Source organism: Sorex araneus, chromosome 3, assembly GCF_027595985.1.
Source record: "Sorex araneus isolate mSorAra2 chromosome 3, mSorAra2.pri, whole genome shotgun sequence".
NCBI lineage: Eukaryota > Metazoa > Chordata > Mammalia > Eulipotyphla > Soricidae > Sorex > Sorex araneus.
This window is the reverse complement of record NC_073304.1, coordinates 218,791,674-218,810,769: the sequence shown is the minus strand read 5'-3', so window position 1 is coordinate 218,810,769 and position 19,096 is coordinate 218,791,674. Positions and strand designations below refer to the sequence as shown.

At 54.5% G+C, this 19,096-nt stretch overlaps 2 protein-coding genes across 2 annotated transcripts; both read left to right on the top strand.

The window, feature by feature from the left end:
• Window positions 1-1,864: 1,864 nt before the first annotated feature.
• Window positions 1,865-5,767, top strand: KRT36 (keratin 36). The gene is made up of 7 exons (XM_004608762.2): window positions 1,865-2,340; window positions 2,863-2,945; window positions 3,177-3,333; window positions 3,819-3,980; window positions 4,073-4,198; window positions 4,394-4,614; window positions 5,457-5,767. The coding sequence occupies exons 1-7, from the start codon at window positions 1,876-1,878 to the stop codon at window positions 5,650-5,652; spliced, it is 1,410 nt and encodes a 469-aa protein (XP_004608819.2). The 5' UTR covers window positions 1,865-1,875; the 3' UTR covers window positions 5,653-5,767.
• A 4,877-nt stretch (window positions 5,768-10,644) lies between these two features.
• On the top strand, window positions 10,645-15,371 carry KRT35 (keratin 35). Its single transcript, XM_055132041.1, has 7 exons — window positions 10,645-11,106; window positions 11,845-11,927; window positions 12,099-12,255; window positions 13,097-13,258; window positions 13,514-13,639; window positions 14,097-14,317; window positions 15,233-15,371. Exons 1-7 carry the CDS (start codon window positions 10,645-10,647, stop codon window positions 15,369-15,371), a joined length of 1,350 nt encoding a protein of 449 aa, XP_054988016.1.
• The last annotated feature ends 3,725 nt before the right edge of the window (window positions 15,372-19,096 follow it).

Below are 19,096 nucleotides of genomic sequence, written 5' to 3'. Positions count from 1 at the left end.
AGAGCAGAGCGGAGGCAGCCAGGGCCAGGTGAGGTCCAGCACGCATGTCCTAAGGTACGAGGGGCGGCCCTGAGTACTGAGCACTTGCCTGCTGGGCCACCTGAGGGCACCTGGACTCTGAGAAATTTCTAGAAAACAAAGTGGTCATTTGAGCTCCAATCCTTGGTACAGTCATTCTTAACCGGGGGTGACACTGTCCAGTTGTGCCTGGAGGCGGGGCACTGATAGTGTCCAGAGATGTTTTGTTGTCCCAGCTGGTGGAGAGGGGAGTGCTGTCAACAGGGAGAGACAGGGGGTGCAGGCAGCCCCCCAACAAAGATGCAGTCTCTGATGCCAGAAGTAAGGGGCTGAGGCCTGGAGATGCCCTGTTCCAGCCCACAGAGAGCCCCCGTGGGGACTGCCAGCTGCTGTGGCAGGTGGGAGGCCAGGGACCCTTGTGGACCCTCCAGAGGGGCGACGACAGGCTGGTCCTCGGGGATCTCATCAGCTTGGTCCCAGCACCCCGTGGAGGCGTCCCCTGCCCGGCATGAGGTGTGTGCACCACGGCCAACAGCCAACCTTCCTGAGTAATTTCAGAGAGAAGCTTATAAAGCTGTTTAAGAGGCTGGTAAATTACAGCCTGAGAAGCGCATAAACGCGCCCATAAACGCCAGCCTTGCGAACCCTGTCTGTGCGGGGGAGGAGCCCTGGGAAAGCCCAGTAGGACCCCGGGGAACCCACAGGGCTGAGGCCCAAACCCCAGGAACCCACGTAGTGAGGCTGGAAGACCCATGGCGCGCAGGCCCTAAATTCTCAGACTCCCCCCTCAGCTCACAGAACCATCTGGAAGCAACCAGTGTCCTCCCTGTTCCACAAGTCTTCATCTCCCAGCCTGCCCAGAGACTGGGTTTCCAAGGGGGCATGGCCATCCTTGGTTCAAGAACTGGGGAGCCCCAAAGGAAGCTGCCCTCAGAAACACCCCACTGAGGGGCTCGATCCCCCGATGCTGGCAGGTCACAGCCCTCGTGATCCTCAGAGGCAGTTCTTGGGCGAGCCACGTTTCCACAGATTCCAGATGCATGAGCCCCTTTCTTGGTGGCATGAAGCCACAGTGTGGACAGATGATATCACAGTTCTGAGAGGCACTGGGAATGCTGGACACGGACTGACCTGCACAGTCATAAGCAGGAGGGCCAGGACTTGAACCCAGCGCTTCCATCCTTACATGCTGGGGATCTGCCTTTGACCTGGGTTATGCGGGGAAGGAGTGTGGGGCCTGAGAGCCCTGGTTTCACTCAGAACTCCCCTGAGCCTCAGTTTCCACAACAGGAAGCGCAGCCCATATGGTCACTCCCCGGACGGTTGGGGGAGGACTCTTACCATGATGCTGAGTCTGGCACAAATCAGGGGCTCTCATCCACCCCTCGAAGGTGAAATCCCTTTGATCCCTTTTCATCAACCCAGTGGTCCGGGTAGGGGCAAGGAGCTCGGTGGTCAGGGAGCAGCGATGGGGGTGGCAGTCGGGTGGTCTGGGCTCTGCAGGGGAGATGATCAGAGAGGACAGCGGCCCCATGTCAGAGCAAGGCCACTCCCAGTTTATGGTGCAAAGACTTTAAAGAGGCAATAAAAGTCACATTCAGCTGGGAGGTGACAACAGCTGCGTCCTGACGTAGCCGACCGAATTCAAGACTAATTTATTTTTTTTTACAAGGTAAGGATTCTGGATGGCTAGCAAAAATCACATTCTAATGAGATTAGCTTTCTGCAGGAGGAATAGACTTTCCCAAGAGAAACCTGCCAACACCCCATGGAGAACATATATAAAGGCCCTGGAGAGGCCCGGAGAATCCAGAAACCCAGCTCCTTGCTCAGCACCACCTTTCCTCCGTGAGCACCATGGCCACCCAATTCTGTTCCCCGGTCTTCTCCTCCGGCTCCACCAAGGGCTTCTGCAGCTCGGCCGGTGGCATCTCTCGGATGTCCTCGGTCCACTCCGTGGGCTCCTGCAGGGTCCCGAGTCTCGCTGGGGCTGCGGGCTCGGCCTCGTCGGTCAGGATGGGCCTCTCCAGCCTGGGCAGCTGCATGCCTGGCTCCTTCCTGTCGGCGGGGTGCCACCCCTCCAGCTTCCTGGGGAGCGGGAGCGGGGGCTGGCTCTGCGAGGGCTCCTTCAACGGCAGCGAGAAGGAGACCATGCAGTTCCTGAACGACCGCCTGGCCAACTACCTGGAGAAGGTGCGGCAGCTGGAGCGGGACAACGCGGAGCTGGAGTGTCGCATCCGGGAGTGGTACGAGTCCCAGATCCCCTACATGTGCCCCGACTACCAGTCCTACTTCAAGACCATGGAGGAGCTACAGCAGAAGGTAACAGGGACCCTGCTCCCAGCCAGCCAGTGCTCAGAGGGCTGTGGGACCCTGCAGATGGGGACAATGGCTCACGGGAGCTTCTGTGTGTCTCTCTCTTGAAGGCGTTTTTGAAAGGAGGGTAGGGGGGAAGGCCCAGATCTCTCTGCTGCTCACTGGCTGGCTGGTAGCCCGCCACAAGCCATTCCTTTATCCCTGTTGCCTATCTGCTGCCTTGGCTTAGGGGAAGACAGCATGCCAGGGCCCCACGGGCAAGTCTCTGCCCTGGTGTCTTACAGCTGCTGGCTTATTTGTTCTTCCTCCTGGAGATATGGGTGTCCATGCCCCATCAAACAGGCATAGAGCTGGGGCTCGGAGCTCAGTGTTTTAGCTGGAAATGCTGCAGGTGCAGAGGGTGCTCAGAAGCATTGCTTCTGGGAGCTGGGTTCTCCCTCCACTGTGCCCTGGGCATTCCCTAGCTCACAGGAATGCACCCCCTCCCACCATAACCCGCCCCCCTACCCCAACCTCCTTATTCCCCAGATCCTGCTCACCAAGGCCGAGAACTCCAGGCTGGTCCTGCAAATCGATAATGCCAAGCTAGCTGCCGACGACTTCCGCACCAAGTGAGTGGGCCCATCCGGGCCCGTCTCTGTCCTGGGTTCCTGTGCTTTGCCTCTGGTGCCCCCGTGCTCTGCCCTGCTCCCATGCTCCATCCCTGCCTTGGAGAGGGAGCCCGGGAGGAAGGCCCGATGGAGCTGTTGGTGGGAGAGCTGCACTGCAGCCCGTCAGTGGGGCTGGGTCCTCGGGAATACAGGGCTCCTGGTGGCAGACTCAGTGGCCTCCCGTGTTCCCAGGTACGAGAATGAGCTGGGCATGCGGCAGATGGTGGAGGCCGATACCAACGGCCTGCGCCGCATCCTGGACGAGCTGACCCTGTGCAAGGCCGACCTGGAGATGCAGGTGGAGTCCCTGAAGGAGGAGCTGATGTGCCTCAAGAAGAACCACGAGGAGGTGAGGCACGGACCCCGTCCTCCGCTTCCCTCACCTGGGGGTGCCCGGTGACCCGGGCTTATCACGGTGCTGATAGCTGCTCCCGCAGTGCTCCTGCCGGTGTTTATTGTGGGAACTAGACAAAGATTTGTGCATTTCCCTCCTTCCTCTCATCTTGTCCTCACGATAATCCCAGGATATAGACAGACTAGGGCACACTTGACCGATGAGAGATAGAAGCCCAGAGAGGGGAAGCCACTGCTGGAGCTCACACAGGGCACCCCTTCCTACCTTTGACCCCCAGAATATTAGCTGCAGGCCTGCTAATATTTCTGTTTGACTGTTGTCTGGGCAGGAGGTGAGTGTGGATGCCTGTGACTGGGCGGTGGTGGGCAACATGTTGTTTCAGGGCACCTGAGGGTGGGCAGGGGAGACCCGCTCAGCAGAACCCCCAATCCAGGATCTTTTTTCATAGCTGGAGGCCCTCTTTCCCTTACTCTCCGCAGGAGGTCAACACGCTCCGTTGCCAGCTCGGGGATCGGCTGAACGTGGAGGTGGACGCGGCGCCCCCCGTGGATCTCAACAAAATCCTGGATGAGATGCGGTGCCAGTACGAGGGCCTGGTGGAGAACAACCGCAGAGACGTGGAGGCCTGGTTCAATACGCAGGTGGGGCAAGGCAGTCACGGCTGCGGGCTCCCGGGGCTCTTTCCTGGGGCTCCTGGGTTCTGACCCACACGGGGCCCTCTCCTGCCTTCCAGACCGAGGAGCTGAACCAGCAGGTGGTGTCCAGCTCGGAGCAGCTGCAGTGCTGCCAGACGGAGATCATCGAGCTGCGGCGCACGGTCAACGCGCTGGAGATCGAGCTGCAGGCCCAGCAGAGCATGGTGAGGGCCACAGTGCACACACACACACACACACACACACACACACACACACACACACACACACACACTCACTCACTCACACTCACATCCCACAGCACAGGTGAGATCCGACATGGATCCAGAGCTACCCCGGAGTTGGGGGGGTCTCGGGTGGGGATTCCCTCCCATTGGCTGCTCTTCTCTGCCCCCCTGCAGCGGAACTCTCTGGAATGCACGCTGGCCGAGACGGAGTCCCGCTACAGCTCGCAGCTGGGCCAGATGCAGTGCATGATCACCAACGTGGAGTCGCAGCTGGCTGAGATCCGCTGTGACCTGGAGCGGCAGAACCAGGAGTACCAGGTGCTGCTGGATGTCAAGGCGCGGCTGGAGTCGGAGATCGCCACGTACCGCCGCCTGCTGGAGGGCGAGGACTGCAAGTGGGTACCGGTGGGCCTGGGAGGATGGGGTGGGGGTGAGGGAGCCCCGAGACCACATGCTCAGTGCCACAGTGAGGGTGCAAGCAACAGTAAGCAGCTGTTCTTGCACAGACAATGAGACAAAGTCTCTTGCTCCCAGGGCCAGGGAGATAGTACAGTGTGTAGGGCACTTGCGTTGCATGTGTTAGACTTGGGTTCAATCCCTGACGTCAAGCATGGTTCCCTGAGCACTTCCAGGGGTGATTCCTGAGCTCAGGACCAGGAGTAAGCCCTGAGCATGGCTGGGTGTGACTCCAAACCCAACCCAACCCAACCCAAAATCAAAATTCAAAGTTTCTGGCTCCTTCTCAATTTCTTTTTCTTTTATTTACAAAATTACTTATCTGTTTATTCCCAAGCAGTGCTCTGGGGTTGGGGGCGGTGGCTGGGGGCCATTTCTGGTGTTGTGGGTACTCAGGTCAGATGTTTTATTTTGAATATCTGTATGTGGTGCTGGGAGTGCAGATGCGTCCTCGTGGACTTAGCTCCTTGAACTTGGTTCCAGCTATGCAAAGCTTGCATGGAGGACCTCTGAACTCCCTCCCAGCCCTAGGCTACGGTCATGGTGGAGGTGGGGATGGGTGGGGAATAAACTGACCCTCAGCATTCTGCTGACCACCATCTCTGACTGGGAATTTCTAGTGCTCATTTTTGCAGCCTTAACCTGCCACCTTTGGGGATCTCAGTGCTCTCATTGGAGTCCCTTATGTGTCATCCCCGCTCATCCCCCCTAATTCCCTGAGTATGTTTAACCCCATCTCTACCCAGTGCACACCGCCCCCATCACCTTTCCCTCCTACCAGGCTCCCGGCCCACCCCTGCAGCACAGAGTGTAAACCCGCCGTCAGGGTGCCATTCGTCTCAACTGTGCCCTGCACCACGAATGTGCCCTGCGGCCCGGCCTCCCAGGTCAGCACACAGATCCGCACCATCACCGAGGAGATCAGAGACGGCAAAGTCATCTCCTCCCGGGAGCACGTTGTGCCCCGTGCTATGTAACTGCCCAGGGAGGAGGACACCTCGCTGCTCCTGGCCCTTCCCCAGAGGGGCTCCCTGCTAGCAAGCTTTTCTACCCAAGCCCTCTCATACTATGTTCCCTCCCCGACTTGGCTGCCTTACGCCATGCAACATTAGGTTTCCCTGGAAGTGGAACCAATAAAGTTTGTTCTTTTAGCATTGCAAACTTGCCTGCATCTGTCTTGTGTGGTCGCTGGTGGGGTGTCTGACCAGGGTTGGATGCAGGCTGTGGGTTAGGTATCAGGTCTGCATTTGCCTTTGAGTGGTGGGAAGGGACAGGGTGACTCAGCCAATGGGAACATGGGGCTATTCAGACCCTGATCCGTGAGGGCAGACATTGCCCCAGTCCTGATGTGCTTAGGCCAAGACCCCACAAATTAGGCCCTGGCACCATGAGGGCATCTCCATGAGGGCAGTCCAGTGAGTAGGGCACTTGCCTTGCATGTGCTTGTGTTTGATTTGGGTTCAACCCCTGACATCAGCCATGGTTCCCTGAGCACTGCCAGGAGTGATTCCTGAGCACAGAGCCAGGAGTAAGTCCTGAGCACTGCTGGGTGTGGCCCAAAACAAGACAAAACAACGGCAAAGTTTCTTGTTCTCGCTAAATTTGTCTTTTACTTACAAAAATATTTTATCTTTTATTTTTGGGTCTCCCAAACAGTGCTCTGGAATTGGGGGGCCATTTCTTATGGTCTTGGTCACCCAGATTGGATGTTTCAATGCGAGAACCCCGATGTGGAACCTCAGGTGCACCTGTGATCTTGGGTTTGGATTCCACTTGAGCCATGCAAATCTTGGACCCCAACCCCGGAGTGATCTCCCTTGCCCCAGGTTATGGTCATGGGGAGGGAAGGGGGTAAGCTGACCCCCAGGCTCAGGAAAAGCAAAGGCTTGCCAGTCAGCTGGCCTTAGAAGCCCTGCTGGAACTGAGGCTCTGTGTGGGGTGCTCACTTTGTCCCGTGTGTCCTCACAAGGGTCTGAGATGTGTTTCAAATGCCTGGTGATATGGAGGGTGTGGGGGAGAGAAAGAAATTGGAAAGAACCCAGAGTTAGAGCCTGAATAGTTGAGCAGTGGCCCGTCTCTGCTGCTCACGGCTGTGAGACGTGGAGCGGCCCCGTGCCCTCTCTGAGCGTGTGTTGTTAGCTGAAGAGAGACAGGGGGAATCAAGAAGAAGAGAGAGGCTAGACCTTTCAGCTTCCCCCACAGGCTGTTATCTCAGGTCACAGTGTGTCCAGTGGAATTGGGAATTCTGAACTCTGCCCCACAGCCATTCCAACTGTTCCTTCTCTGCTTCGCCTCCCCTGACATCCCCTTCACCAGGCTCTGCCTCCCCAATGCTTGGAGTGTCCAGTGACTAGGTACAGGGTGTCTGGCCCTTCTTCACCTTTCCCCCATGGCTCCTCCTAGGCTGGCCCTGGCTACCAGAGTTAGCCTCTTCTGGACTGTCCCTGCACCAGAGCTGGGGCTGTGCCAGTAGGGGGACAGGTGCTGAATGGGTGCAGCTGATGGCGTCTCTCTTTTTCATGAACTCACAGAGCAGCTCATGGAGTGCATTCACCTTGAAGTATGGATGGGTCAGCATGATGGTGGGGCTCACCCAGGGAGAAGCAGGACTGACCATAGAGAGGGTGACAACAGGACCCCCCTCCAAGTGAATGGACATAGCAGCTCCCCACATCACCATGCTCAGGGAAGGAGAAGGCTTTTAGATGCTCAGCGTGGGGAGAGGCAAGGGAAGGTTTTAGAGGAGACTTGGAATCCATAGAAACCTGGAGGAATGGACAGAAGGAAGGAGGGCAAAGGGCATTTGAGGGAGGGGTCAAGTGTATTCACCGTGTGTTCTGGTACAGTGGGGCCCCTCGGTGCCCCCTGCAGAGGTTCTTCCAGAAAGTCCTTAGAATACTTGCTGACTAGGCGTGCCAAGTGTTGATTGTGCTCTCTTAAAAAGAATGCTAAGGAGGAATAGAGCAGAACAATGTACAGGTTACTTCCTGGCTTTAAAGATGATGTATAGGGTGGAGAGACAGTACAGTGGGTAGGGTGTTTGCCTTGCATGTGACTAACCGGGTTCTCTCTCCAGCATCTCATACGGTCCTCTGATTCCACCAGGAGTGATTCTGAGTGCAGAGCCAGGAGTTAGTCCTGAACACTGCAGGGTATGGCTCAAAAACAAACAAACAAACAAACAAACAAACAAAAAAAGGTCATGTATAAAATTGGGGATATTAATGAGTATGGGGGTCTCCTGCTCCTGCACCTTGCTGTCTTCACTGGGGCCCTTCAAAGGGGGGTGCCTGCCCTGAGCAGAGCTCCAGCAGCCAAAGACCTCTGGAACCCAGTCACATCCATGCTCAAGGCCACTCTCCACACGCTCGGATGAGCTGCATGCATGAAGGAACAGGCAGAGGAACCCAGGTGTGCGGGGACCCGGGGCTGAGATCTCCAAGTCTGCTCAGGTAAGGACTGGGCCTCCTCCACTCAGATTCCCCTTTTCCAGTAGCTAGGCAGTAGGCAGTCACACCCACAAACTGGCCCCCCTCCCCACCCTGTGCCGTGTAATCCCATCAGTGGCCAAGATCCAGAGACTATAAAACAAAACTCCCAGACCTCTTATTGTCTAGTTCTCCCTCTCGGAGAACCCAGCAAGCTACTGAGAGTACACTGCCCACATGGAAGAGCCTGGTGAGCTCCCTGTGGTGTATTTGATATGCCAAATACAGTAACAATAACAGATCTCATTCCCTTGACCCTGAAAGAGCCTCCAATCGTTGGGAAAGACAAGTAAGGAGAGGCTGCTAAAATCTCAGGGCTGGAATGAATGAAGACGTTACTGGTGCCCGCTCAAGCAAATCGACGAACAATGGGATGACAGTAATACAGTGAATGAGGATGGTGGGCCAGAGGCAACAGAAGACTTCAGCCCCACCTTCATCATGGAATTAACCTGGGTCTCCTCTCCCCCTTGCAGGGTGTCAGCTGGGAGAACATTGTGTTTTCTGGTTGAGAGCCTGGTTGGTGTAATGCTGCCTGCCAGTACAGAGATGCCTTATTTTTGGTATCTCTGAGCCTTGGTTGTCTCATCTGGAAAAAGCAGGGAGAGAAGTTGAAAGTACTTCCAACATGGGAGACTAATGTTGGAAGTACTTTTCTCTTCCGTCCCTACTCACTTTGTCTTTTTTTCATGTTCCTATTTCCTTTTCAAAATCTTTTCTTTGCTTACTTAACATAATTCATAATTTGTCATAGACAACACATTCTTTTATTCAGCTGTACAGCCAGTCATTCATATGTCTATTAGGAGACATTAAAAGCTCAGCAGGAAGTTTTTTTTTTCTTCTTTTTCCTCTGGAGAAATATGAAATTAGTCCTGCTCCCCAAGCATTAGTATCCCTGGCCGGTAGGGCTGAAGCATGGACAGATTGAGGATTTCAGTTCCTGGAAGGCCAAAGGATCAACCAGCAGTCATGGCACTGGGCGCCCAGCACCTGGAGGGCTTAGCAGGGTGAGAGGAGGGATAGGCTTTAAGAGTCAGCTGCGTGGGCTGGGCGCCCAATGCAGGGGTGCGAACCTGAAACCAGTGGGCCTTGATTCCACCTCCAGGGTTGGGTAAATGTTCCCATGAGGGAGTCTGCTGTCCATGCTGTGTTCCACGGGGCATTGGGGTGGGGTGGGGCTGGCAGGGGGTGGGGACTAGCACAGAGGGTGCACTTGAAGGTTGTATAGACCTTGATCAAAGGTTCCTGGAAGAGTCCAGGCCCTCATTTACTCTGATTTTGGGGAGGTTGGTGATGCTGATCTCAGCAGTTGTTTCCAGGAGTTCTGAGCATTTAGCTCAGCTGGGTTCCAATGTGCTAGGTGAGAGGTGGGGTGCTGTTAGATGGTGGGGAGAGTGGCACATGGGGACCTGTGTGACTATCCCCTCCCTGGGGATCCCAGACCTACTTGTGGTGGCCTCTCTAGGTCCTGGGGTGGTCTGTGTGGAGCACAGAGTGTGCCCTCAGGATATGACGGCCCAGTAGGGGCCCAAGTCCCCAGAGGAAATATTTCATGTCCTACCCAGCCTGGGGGACATTGCACCCTCACATGATCAGTGGAGCCAGGCAGGCACCTGTCAGTGGCTCTTCAATTGTTGTAGCTACACCAAGGTGACACTGAGGTGACCCATCCAGCACAGATTCTCCAGCCAAAAGGAGGATGTCCTGAATGGAGAAGTTCTCAACTCTATAAGCAAAACAGTCTATTTTGTTTGTTTGTTTGTTTCCAGGCCACCACTGGTGATGCGCAAGGCTTACTTCTGGCTCTGCACTCAGGCATCACTGCTGGTTGTGCTTGGGGGACCCTATGGGGTGCCGGGGATGGAACTTGGGTCAGCGGCCTATAAAGGCAAGTGCCCTGCCTGCTTTTCTATCCCTCTGGCCCCCAAAGCAGAGTAGTCTTGGGGAAATAGGGGTAACAGGTCACCATTGCCCTATTTCTCGGCTATCCTATAGCCTTCCATGCCTCCAAGAGATAAGGGCCCAGCCTTCCTGCCACCTCTAGACTGGCTCTTCCAGGACGGAGAGCCCCCGGACGCAGCCTCCTGCTCTACCCTGGGGCCCCTGGAAGGAGACGGAGCAGGAGAGAGCCAGACGCCGGCTGGCCGCCCACACCTCTCCCGAGCGGCCGGGGGTCTGGCTGGCACGACAGCGGCCTTTGAAGCGCTGCCGGAGCCTGGCGGTGGAGAGGAGTCTCGGCTCCGCCACGTCCAACGGGGCTTCTTTTTACGAGGAGGGCCGTGTTCATGGGAAGCTAAATCACAGGTTAATGAGGGCTCCTCATAGAAAGTGGTATTAACTTTAACGAGGAGAAAACACTTTGTAAAGGCCAACGCCCACCGGGGCCAAGGTATAAACCTGGGCTGAGGTGCTGCCTCTCCGCTTCGGGGGTGTCCGGCCTCCCAGATCCCCTGTTGGCGGCCCAGCGGCAAGAAGACCATGGCTTCCAAGTGCCTCAAGGCCAGCTTCTCCTCGGGGTCTCTCAAGGGCCCCGCTGGTGGCTCTGCCCGGGCGGCCACCATGTACTCCAGCAGCTCCTGCAGGCTCCCCAGCCTGGCCCGCGGGGCCCGGAGCTTCTCCTCCTGCTCCGTGGGGCTGGGCAGAAGCAACTGCAGGGCGGCCAGCTGCCTGCCCGCTCTCTGCCTCCCCGCTGGGGGCTTCGCCACCAGCTACAGCCTGGGCGGGGGCTGGTTTGGGGAGGGGATCCTCACGGGCAGCGAGAAGGAGACCATGCAGTCCCTGAACGACCGCCTGGCCAGCTACCTGGAGAAGGTGCGGCAGCTGGAGCAGGAGAACGCCAGCCTGGAGAGCCGCATCCGGGAGTGGTGTGAGCAGCAGGAGCCCTACCTGAGCCCCGACTACCAGTCCTACTTCCGCACCGTCGAGGAGCTGCAGAAGAAGGTGAGGGGGCTCCGAGAAGCCTGGGCTGTACCAATGCCACCAGTCCTGAACAGGGAGTCGGGGCGTCTGGGGTGGGTGCCCCAAGCACCACATTCCTATCTGGGGCCGCACTTGCTTCTCCTTGTACTGGCTACTGAAGGCAGCATCATTAGCCCATTATGACAGATGAGAACACTGAGGTTCAGGCTTGTTAAGTGATTTCTGCCAAAAACTTGGCTGGTAGCTAGTGGCGCCCAACACAGGCTCTAGGATCTAACCAGTATGAGACTTTCTCTGACATTTATTTTAAGAAGAAGGGTTGGGAGAAGATGGGTTTTGTGCAGGTCAGATGACCTGTAACTAACCCAGGAAGGAAATGTAGGTGAGACCTTGCCTGCCTGTCCAGTCTGTGACCCAGGAAGGTTCTAGAAGACTGTGAGAGGCACCGTTTCTGAACTGGGACTCGCTGCATGCTGCTGGCTATGAGCTCTGAGTCTATCAGGCCTGGGGGATGAGCAGGCGTGGGGAGATTTACCCCCACCCCCCAAGCCCCCGAAGTTCTGCCTCCTGCTCTGACCCTTGGCTGAGAGTCCAGGTCCCAGACAGGCTGCCCAGAAAGGACTTTAGAGGTCTCCAGGCTGACCGCTGTAGCAAGCCCGCAGGCTTCCTGAAGCTGCAGGAAGAGCCCAGAATGAGCAGCTTTGGGAGCTTTCCCAGTGGACTGCCCCCACCTTCACTGGTCCCGCTTTATGTCCCCAGACCCTGTGCACCAAGTCGGAGAACGCCAGGCTGGTGGTGCAGATCGACAACGCCAAGCTGGCTGCGGATGACTTCCGAACCAAGTGAGGGGGCTATGGGTTCCTTGGCAGGGGGCTGGTGGGGTTGGACACAGGCCCAGATTCAGGGTTCTGGCTGCCCCAAGTCCCTGCGGCATCAGGCAGGACACACAGCATCAGGTCAGTGGAGCAAAGTGGAAATGTCTCGTCAGCTGCTCTAAGGGTGCCATTTGCCAGGTTCGAGACGGAGGCGGCCATGCGGCAGCTGGTGGAATCGGACATGAACGGGCTGCGCCGGGTCCTGGATGATCTGACCCTGTGCAAGGCCGACCTGGAGGCCCAGGTGGAGTCCCTGAAGGAGGAGCTGCTGTGCCTCAAGAAGAACCATGAGGAGGTGAGCAAGGGGGAGTAGGTGAGGGTAGGGGAGCAGGTGAGCATGGAGGAGGTGAGCATGGAGGAGGTGAGCATGGAGGAGCAGGTGAGCATGGAGGAAGTGAGAATGAGGATCAGGTGAGCATGAGGGTCAGGGAGCAGGTGAGCATTGAGGAGGTGAGCATGGAAGAACAAACGTGAGCATGGAGGAGGTGAGAATGAGGATCAGGTGAGCATGAGGGTCAGGGAACACGTGAGCATAAGGGAGAAGGTGGACACAGAGGAGCAGACGAGTGTGAAGTAGGTGAGCGTGGGGGAGCAGGTGAACATAGAGGAATAGATGAGTATGGAAGAGGTGAGCATATGGGAGCAGGTGAGCACGAAGGAGGTGAGAATGAGGGTAGGTGAGCATGAGGGTCAGGGAGCAGGTGATCATGGAGGAGGTGGGCATAGGGGTGCAGATGAGAATAAGAGGGGAGATGAGCGTGGAGTAGGTGAGCATAGGGGTGCAGGTGAGCATAGAGCAGCAGATGAGGGTGGAGGAGGTGAGCATGGTGAGCGTGGGGGATCAGGCAAGCATAGTGGAACAGGAGTGTTAGGGGAGCAGGTGAGCATAAAGATCTGGTGGGGATGGGGGAACAGGTGAGCATGGAGGTGGTTGCATACAAAAGCAGGCATGAACAGGGGAGTAGGTGAGCATAAGGGTCAGGTAAGAAAGGGCACACAGCAGGTGATCTTGGAGAGGTGAGCACAGAAGCGAGTGAGCAGGGGGTAGGAAAGGAGCATGCGGAGCAGGTAGGCCTGGGCTTGCAGGTGAGGGAGGCAGCTGGAACAGTTGGTACTGAGCCTGGTCTGTGCCACAGGAAGTGAACTCACTGCGCTGCCAGCTTGGAGACCGGCTCAATGTGGAGGTGGACGCTGCTCCGCCTGTTGACCTGAACCGTGTCCTGGATGAGATGCGGTGCCAGTATGAGACCCTGGTCGAGAATAACCGCCGGGATGCTGAGGACTGGTTCAACACCCAGGTAGGAGACAGCAACACCGCAGCAAAGACACAGGGTGGTCATCCAAGATGGGGACCTGGGGGTCCTGTGCCATAAATCCTGAGCTCACCGGGGTCACAGTTGCTGGACCCTAGTCAGCAGTGTCTGCAGGGAAAAGTAAATGCAATGAGTGGCCGGTTTGAAGGCTTTTCTTGGCTCGAGCAAGTCAGTAGCCCCAGAGAGCTCCGAGTCTAGTCCCTAGAGTTCCTCACTGACTCCTGGCTGTGTGCATTGCAGACTGAGGAGCTGAACCAGCAGGTGGTGTCCAGCTCGGAGCAGCTGCAGACATGCCAGGCAGAGATCATCGAGCTGCGGCGCACGGTCAACGCGCTGGAGATCGAGCTGCAGGCCCAGCAGAGCATGGTGAGTCCAGAGATGGGCAAGTTGAGGCTGGACCGGCCGCCCTGAGCCCCTGATCCCAGGCTCTGGCCCCCCTCACCTCCCCACCAAGGCAGGATCTGAGCCTCTGGAATTTCCTGTGCCAGAAAGAGGGAGTGTGAACCCAGCTCCCCACTCATCAATGTCTCGAGGGCGAGAAAGACAAAGACAGGCCAGTAGCGACCAGCCTGTCCTGGCTGCAGCTGCTGCTGTCGCAGCTACAGACACATCTGAGCGATCATCACTGAGAGCGGAAATGTTCTCAGAAGCTGGAGGGGCAAACGGGCTCCTTTCACATGAGCTATTTGACTGTGCACCTTGTCCTGGCATGAGGCGGTTCACTGGGATTCTTTGAGCCTCTTTCTGTTCTTGGGTTCTGAATCCTCACCGAGTCTCGGATGGAAAGCTGACCTTCTTCCCTGCCCTGTCCTTGTCTTCACAGAGAGACGCTTTGGAATCCACGCTGGCTGAGACCGAGGCCCGCTACAGCTCGCAGCTGGGCCAGATGCAGTGCATGATCACCAACGTGGAGTCGCAGCTGGCTGAGATCCGCAGCGACCTGGAGCGGCAGAACCAGGAGTACCAGGTGCTGCTGGACGTGCGGGCCCGGCTGGAGTGCGAGATCAACACGTACCGGGGCCTGCTGGAGGGCGAGGACTGCAAGTGAGTGTCTCCAGGGGCCGGTTGGCTGAACGCAACCTGCAGAGTTCTGGGGCAGCAGCCTGGTGTCTGGGAAGAGACTCAGATTCTGAGTCAGGAGCCTCGGGGTGGTTCTGGTCTTGCTTATGTGCCCTTGGCAAGTTTCTTTTCTCAGTGGGTCTTTGTGTCCCTGTTACTGAAACAAATACTGGATGATTTTAAATTGAGGGTAGTCCCAAGCCATTCTCAGGGGACACAAGCAAGTCAAGTGCCCTTCCCACTGTGCTATTACTCCAGCCCTGGGTACTGTGGAATTTAAAGGCTCCCCTAGTCACTCAGGTGTGCAGCAGAGGCAAGGACCCCTCATTAGGTGGAGGACGAGGCAGATGGGGCTCAGGGCCTCTAGGCTGTGATGAGGCAGAACTTAACTGCTGCCTGTATTAGATGTCTGACTATTCCAGTTTTTTTTTTTTGTGTGTGTGTTTGTTTGTTTTTTGGGTCATATCCTGGCTCTGCACTCAGGAATTACCCCTGGCAGTGCTTGGGGGATCATATGGGATGCTAGGAATCGAACCCGGGTTGGCCGCATGCAAGGCAAATGCCCTACCCGCTGTGCCATTGCTCCAGCCCCGACTATTCTAGTTTTGCCCCTTTTCCCCAACTCCTTTAATTCAAACCTTCAAATGGAATGGTTCATTTTAGTTACTAAGCACTAGCAATCACAGTGATACTTGGTTGATTGGGTACAGGCAACAGTCCAAGGCCCAAGCCCTGTGCTCAAGGACCACGCAGTACCAGGAATCGAACCAGAGTCTTGGCAAGTGCAAGGCCTCCCTCCCTGACTGCTGAGCTCTCTCCTGATGATTTTTGAGGTGCTCTGAGTAACTGGCGGCAGCAATGGATTAAACGATACTAACCTGACCTTTTTCTTTCTCCCAGGCTCTCGTGTACCCCTGACCTGTCGTCCTCCAAGTCCTGCCTGCCCTGTCTCCCGGCGGCCACCTGTGCCCCTAGTGCAGGCCGTACCTCCTGCAGCCCCCGTCCCCTCTGTGTGCCCTGTCCAGGGGGGCGGTTCTGAGAGGCTCTGACTCAAAAGCCAAGGTCGCTGTCTCCAAGGGTCTGGCCTTGGCCTCCACTTAACCCTACCATCAAATTCTGATTCCCTCTGTCCCTGCCAAGCCAACCCCGAGAGGGATCACTGCCCCCACTCCCTCCCTGACTCTCAGGTTCCCAAAGCCTGAAGCCAGCTTCTGCCTTGGAGTGCCCAGTGCCTCCTAGGTTGATCTTTTTCTGAATGCTGCGCCCATGGGTGCTGGGGCTGAACAATAAAAAAATCATGTGCTGGGCTTTCTTTGCGGAACTCCACCTTCTGGTCACGGTTGGTGTCTGCTGGGGCAACAGGTGTGACTGCAGGGCAGGTGAATGGGGTTTGGACCAGCTCTGGCCCTGCAGCACGGGGCCTGCAGTGTGTATGTGTGTGTGCAGTGTGTGTGTGTGTGTGTGTTTCATTTTCCTTTTGTCATGGGGCGACTGATATTCCCAGATCCCTCTTATTACCCATCTGAACATACCCTCCTGGAGGATCCTGGAGGCAGGACAAGAGTGATGGGGAGCAGGAAGCCACACGTTCACCCCATGTTATAGGCCTTGTAAGAGCAACCAGCTAAGGTCCCAGATTTGGGGCATTTCGGGAGCTAGTATTTACATTGCCCCTTCTGGTGCAGCCTTCTACACACCCTTTGAAGCCCGATCCCCTTCCCAGGTCCCCCACACTCCATCACAGTGAGGATATCTTATACAGTGCCTGGCAATCTAGAGGGTCTTGTCCTGGGAAACCCAGTCAGTCATGCCTCCCTGGAGCCAGCACCCACCTTTTTCCTGCCAAGAATTTCATTTCTGTGGGCTGAAGCGATAGAACAGCGGGTAGGGCGTTTGCCTTGCATGCAGTTGACCCGGGTTTGATCCCGAGCATCCCATATGATCCCCTGAGCACCACCAGGAGTAACTCCTGAGTGCAAAGCCAGGAGTAACTCCTGTGCATCGCCGGGCGAGACCCAAAAAGCAAAAAAAAAAAAAAAAAAAAAAAAAAACCCAAAGAATTTCATTTCTTCAGAAATGAAAGTTAAACCAGGGTGGGCCAGAGTGGCTATCTAGTAATGTGACTTATGATGGGCATCTGATTCCCAGCCCGGTGGGGTGGGGGTGGGGAGGCCATGGCGTTGTCAGTGTTTCTGCTCAAACTCCACACTCCACATTCCCTTTGAATCCTTCCAAGTCTATCTACCTCCCTCAGAGGGAGCTGACCAGGACCTGGGCAGCCCTGCCTAAATTAGATTTACTTCATTTGTATGAGCTTTAGAGTTAAATGCTATTTCCCAAGAGTCAGAGGCACTCAGCCTTAGTGTACAGGAAGTACCCGGAATGCATTAAAAATGATAGACACATTTCTGGTCTGTCTCCAGAAATCTCGATGACATTTGGGAGTGACCAGGCACTGTGGGTTTTTTTTTTAGTTAAAGTTTTTTTGTTTGTTTGCTTTTGGGTCACATCATGGGATGGTAGGGACCAAACCCAGGTTGATCACATGCCAGGCAAATGCATTGCCCACTGTGCTATCACTCTGGCCCCAGGAACTGTGGAATTTAAAGGTTCTCCTAGTCACTCAGGTGTACAGCAAAGGCAAGAACTCCCTTATTAGGTGGAGGACAAGGAAGCTGGGTCCCCGGGACTCCAGACTGTGATGAGGCAGAACTTAAGTGATGCCTACATTATATGTTTTTCTATTCCAGTTTTGCCCTTTTCCCTTACTCTTTTTAATTCAAACATTTGAACTGAATGGTTCATTTAAGTCATTGAGTTGTTCATTTCAATTCATTTAATCGTACACTTAGTTCCAAAGAGCTATTTTTGTTCTCTGTTCTTCTTTCATAATACCCAGCTTTTGTTTAAAGGCTACAACTGTGATAGTGATCTCTGAGGTTATTAAAATTTTGCATATTTGTAGCTAGTACAGGCAGACTTTATTTATAGGGCTTTGCTATAATTGTTTGCTTACTGAGGCTGGAGCGATAGTACAGTGGGTAGGGCATTTACCTTGCACATGGCTGACCTGGGTTCGATTCCTCCGCCCCTCTTAGAGAGCCCGGCAAGCTACTGAGAATATCCCGCCCACATGGCAGAGCCTGGCAAGCTACCCGTGGCATACTCAATATGCCAAAAACAGAAACAACAAGTCTCACAATGGAGATGTTGCTGGTGCCTGCTTGAGCAAATCGATGAACAACAGGACGACAGTGCTACAGTGCTACTGAGGTGCCAGGGACCACAGTTACGACCTCACACATGTTAGGTCTGCCACTAAGTCACACCCTCATCCTGTACTTTGCTTTTCTAGACTTTGCAGATAGTGCTTGGGGGAAAAAAAGAAAGATTGTGACAACTCCAAATGAAGAATAACATAACATGAGACTGACACCCAAAGACAATAGTTACAAGGGCCAGGAGGATTGCCCCATAGCTGGAAAACTGCTTCATGAGCGGAGGGGAGAAGGCAGATGGAATAGAAAAGGGATCACTAACAAAATGATGGCTGGAGGAATCAGTCAGGATGGGAGTTGTGTGCCGAAAGTAGATAATGGACCAAACATGATGACCTCTCAGTGTCTGTGTTGCAAGCCATAATGCCCCAAAGTAGAGAGAGAGTATGGGGAATATTGTCTGCCATGGAGGCAGGGGGAGGGTGGGAAAGGGGGGTTATACCCGGGATATTGGTGGTGGGGAATGTGTACTGGTGGAGGGATGGGTGTTTGATCATTGTGTGATTATAACCCAAACATGAAAGCTTGTAACTATCTCAGGGTGATTCAATAAAATTTAAAAAAAAAAAGAAAGTTGATTGGTACCACTTTCCCAGCAACATGGACTCATTTTATGTCCCTGTAATATATTTTGTACATTATTTGTCACCCTCTAATATTATATCTATCATGGTGATCTGTGATCAATTTTTTTGTATGTGTAAATATATTTTTTTGTTGAATCACCATGTGGAAAGTTACAAAGTTTTCAGGTTTAAGTCTCAGTTATACAACCCATCCTTTCACCAGTGCACATATTCCACCACCAAGAATCATAATAAACCTCCCCCCGAACCCCCCACCTTCCCAGCCCCCCACCCCGCCTGTATAACTGATAAATTTCACTTTACTTTCACTTTACTTTAATTACATTCAATATTTCAACTCACTATTATTGTTTGGAGTTTCTCCCCCCAAAGTCGGACCTGCTGAAAAGGAAGCATTTGATAATTTGTTTTCCATTGCTGGGAATGAAGAGATATGAGGTCGAGTGGCTGCACTAGCAGCTGCACGGTTTTGGATTTCTGTATTTTAGTATTTTAGTAACCAAGTCCAGAGAAATTTCTGCCAGAAATTGCATCATTGCAAGCTTGTACCTCTCTGCTACTTTATATTCCACATATGAATATGAGTGCAATCTTTCTATGTCTGTCTCTCTCTTTCTGACTCATTTCACTCAACATGATACTTACCATGTTGATCCACTTATATGCAAATTTCATGACTTCATCTTTTCTGACAGCTGCATAGTATTCCATTGTGTAGATGTACCAAGGTTTCTTTAACCAGTCGTCTGTTTTTGGGCACTCTGGTTTTTTCCAGACTGTGGCTATTGTAAACAGTGCTGCAATGAACATAGAAATGCAGATGTCATTTCTACTATACCTTTTTGCCTCTCTGGGATATATTCCCAGGAGTGGTATTGCTGGATCAAATGGAAGCTTAA

Coding starts and splice junctions, on each gene's coding strand:
- KRT36 (XM_004608762.2), top strand. CDS start 1,876: ATGGCCACCCAATTCTGTTCCCCGGTCTTCTCCTCCGGCTCCACCAAG. Junction 3,334..3,818: donor TCAAGAAGAACCACGAGGAG/GTGAGGCACGGA, acceptor TACTCTCCGCAG/GAGGTCAACACGCTCCGTTG. Junction 4,615..5,456: donor CTGGAGGGCGAGGACTGCAA/GTGGGTACCGGT, acceptor CCCTCCTACCAG/GCTCCCGGCCCACCCCTGCA.
- KRT35 (XM_055132041.1), top strand. CDS start 10,645: ATGGCTTCCAAGTGCCTCAAGGCCAGCTTCTCCTCGGGGTCTCTCAAG. Junction 13,640..14,096: donor TGCAGGCCCAGCAGAGCATG/GTGAGTCCAGAG, acceptor TTGTCTTCACAG/AGAGACGCTTTGGAATCCAC. Junction 14,318..15,232: donor CTGGAGGGCGAGGACTGCAA/GTGAGTGTCTCC, acceptor TCTTTCTCCCAG/GCTCTCGTGTACCCCTGACC.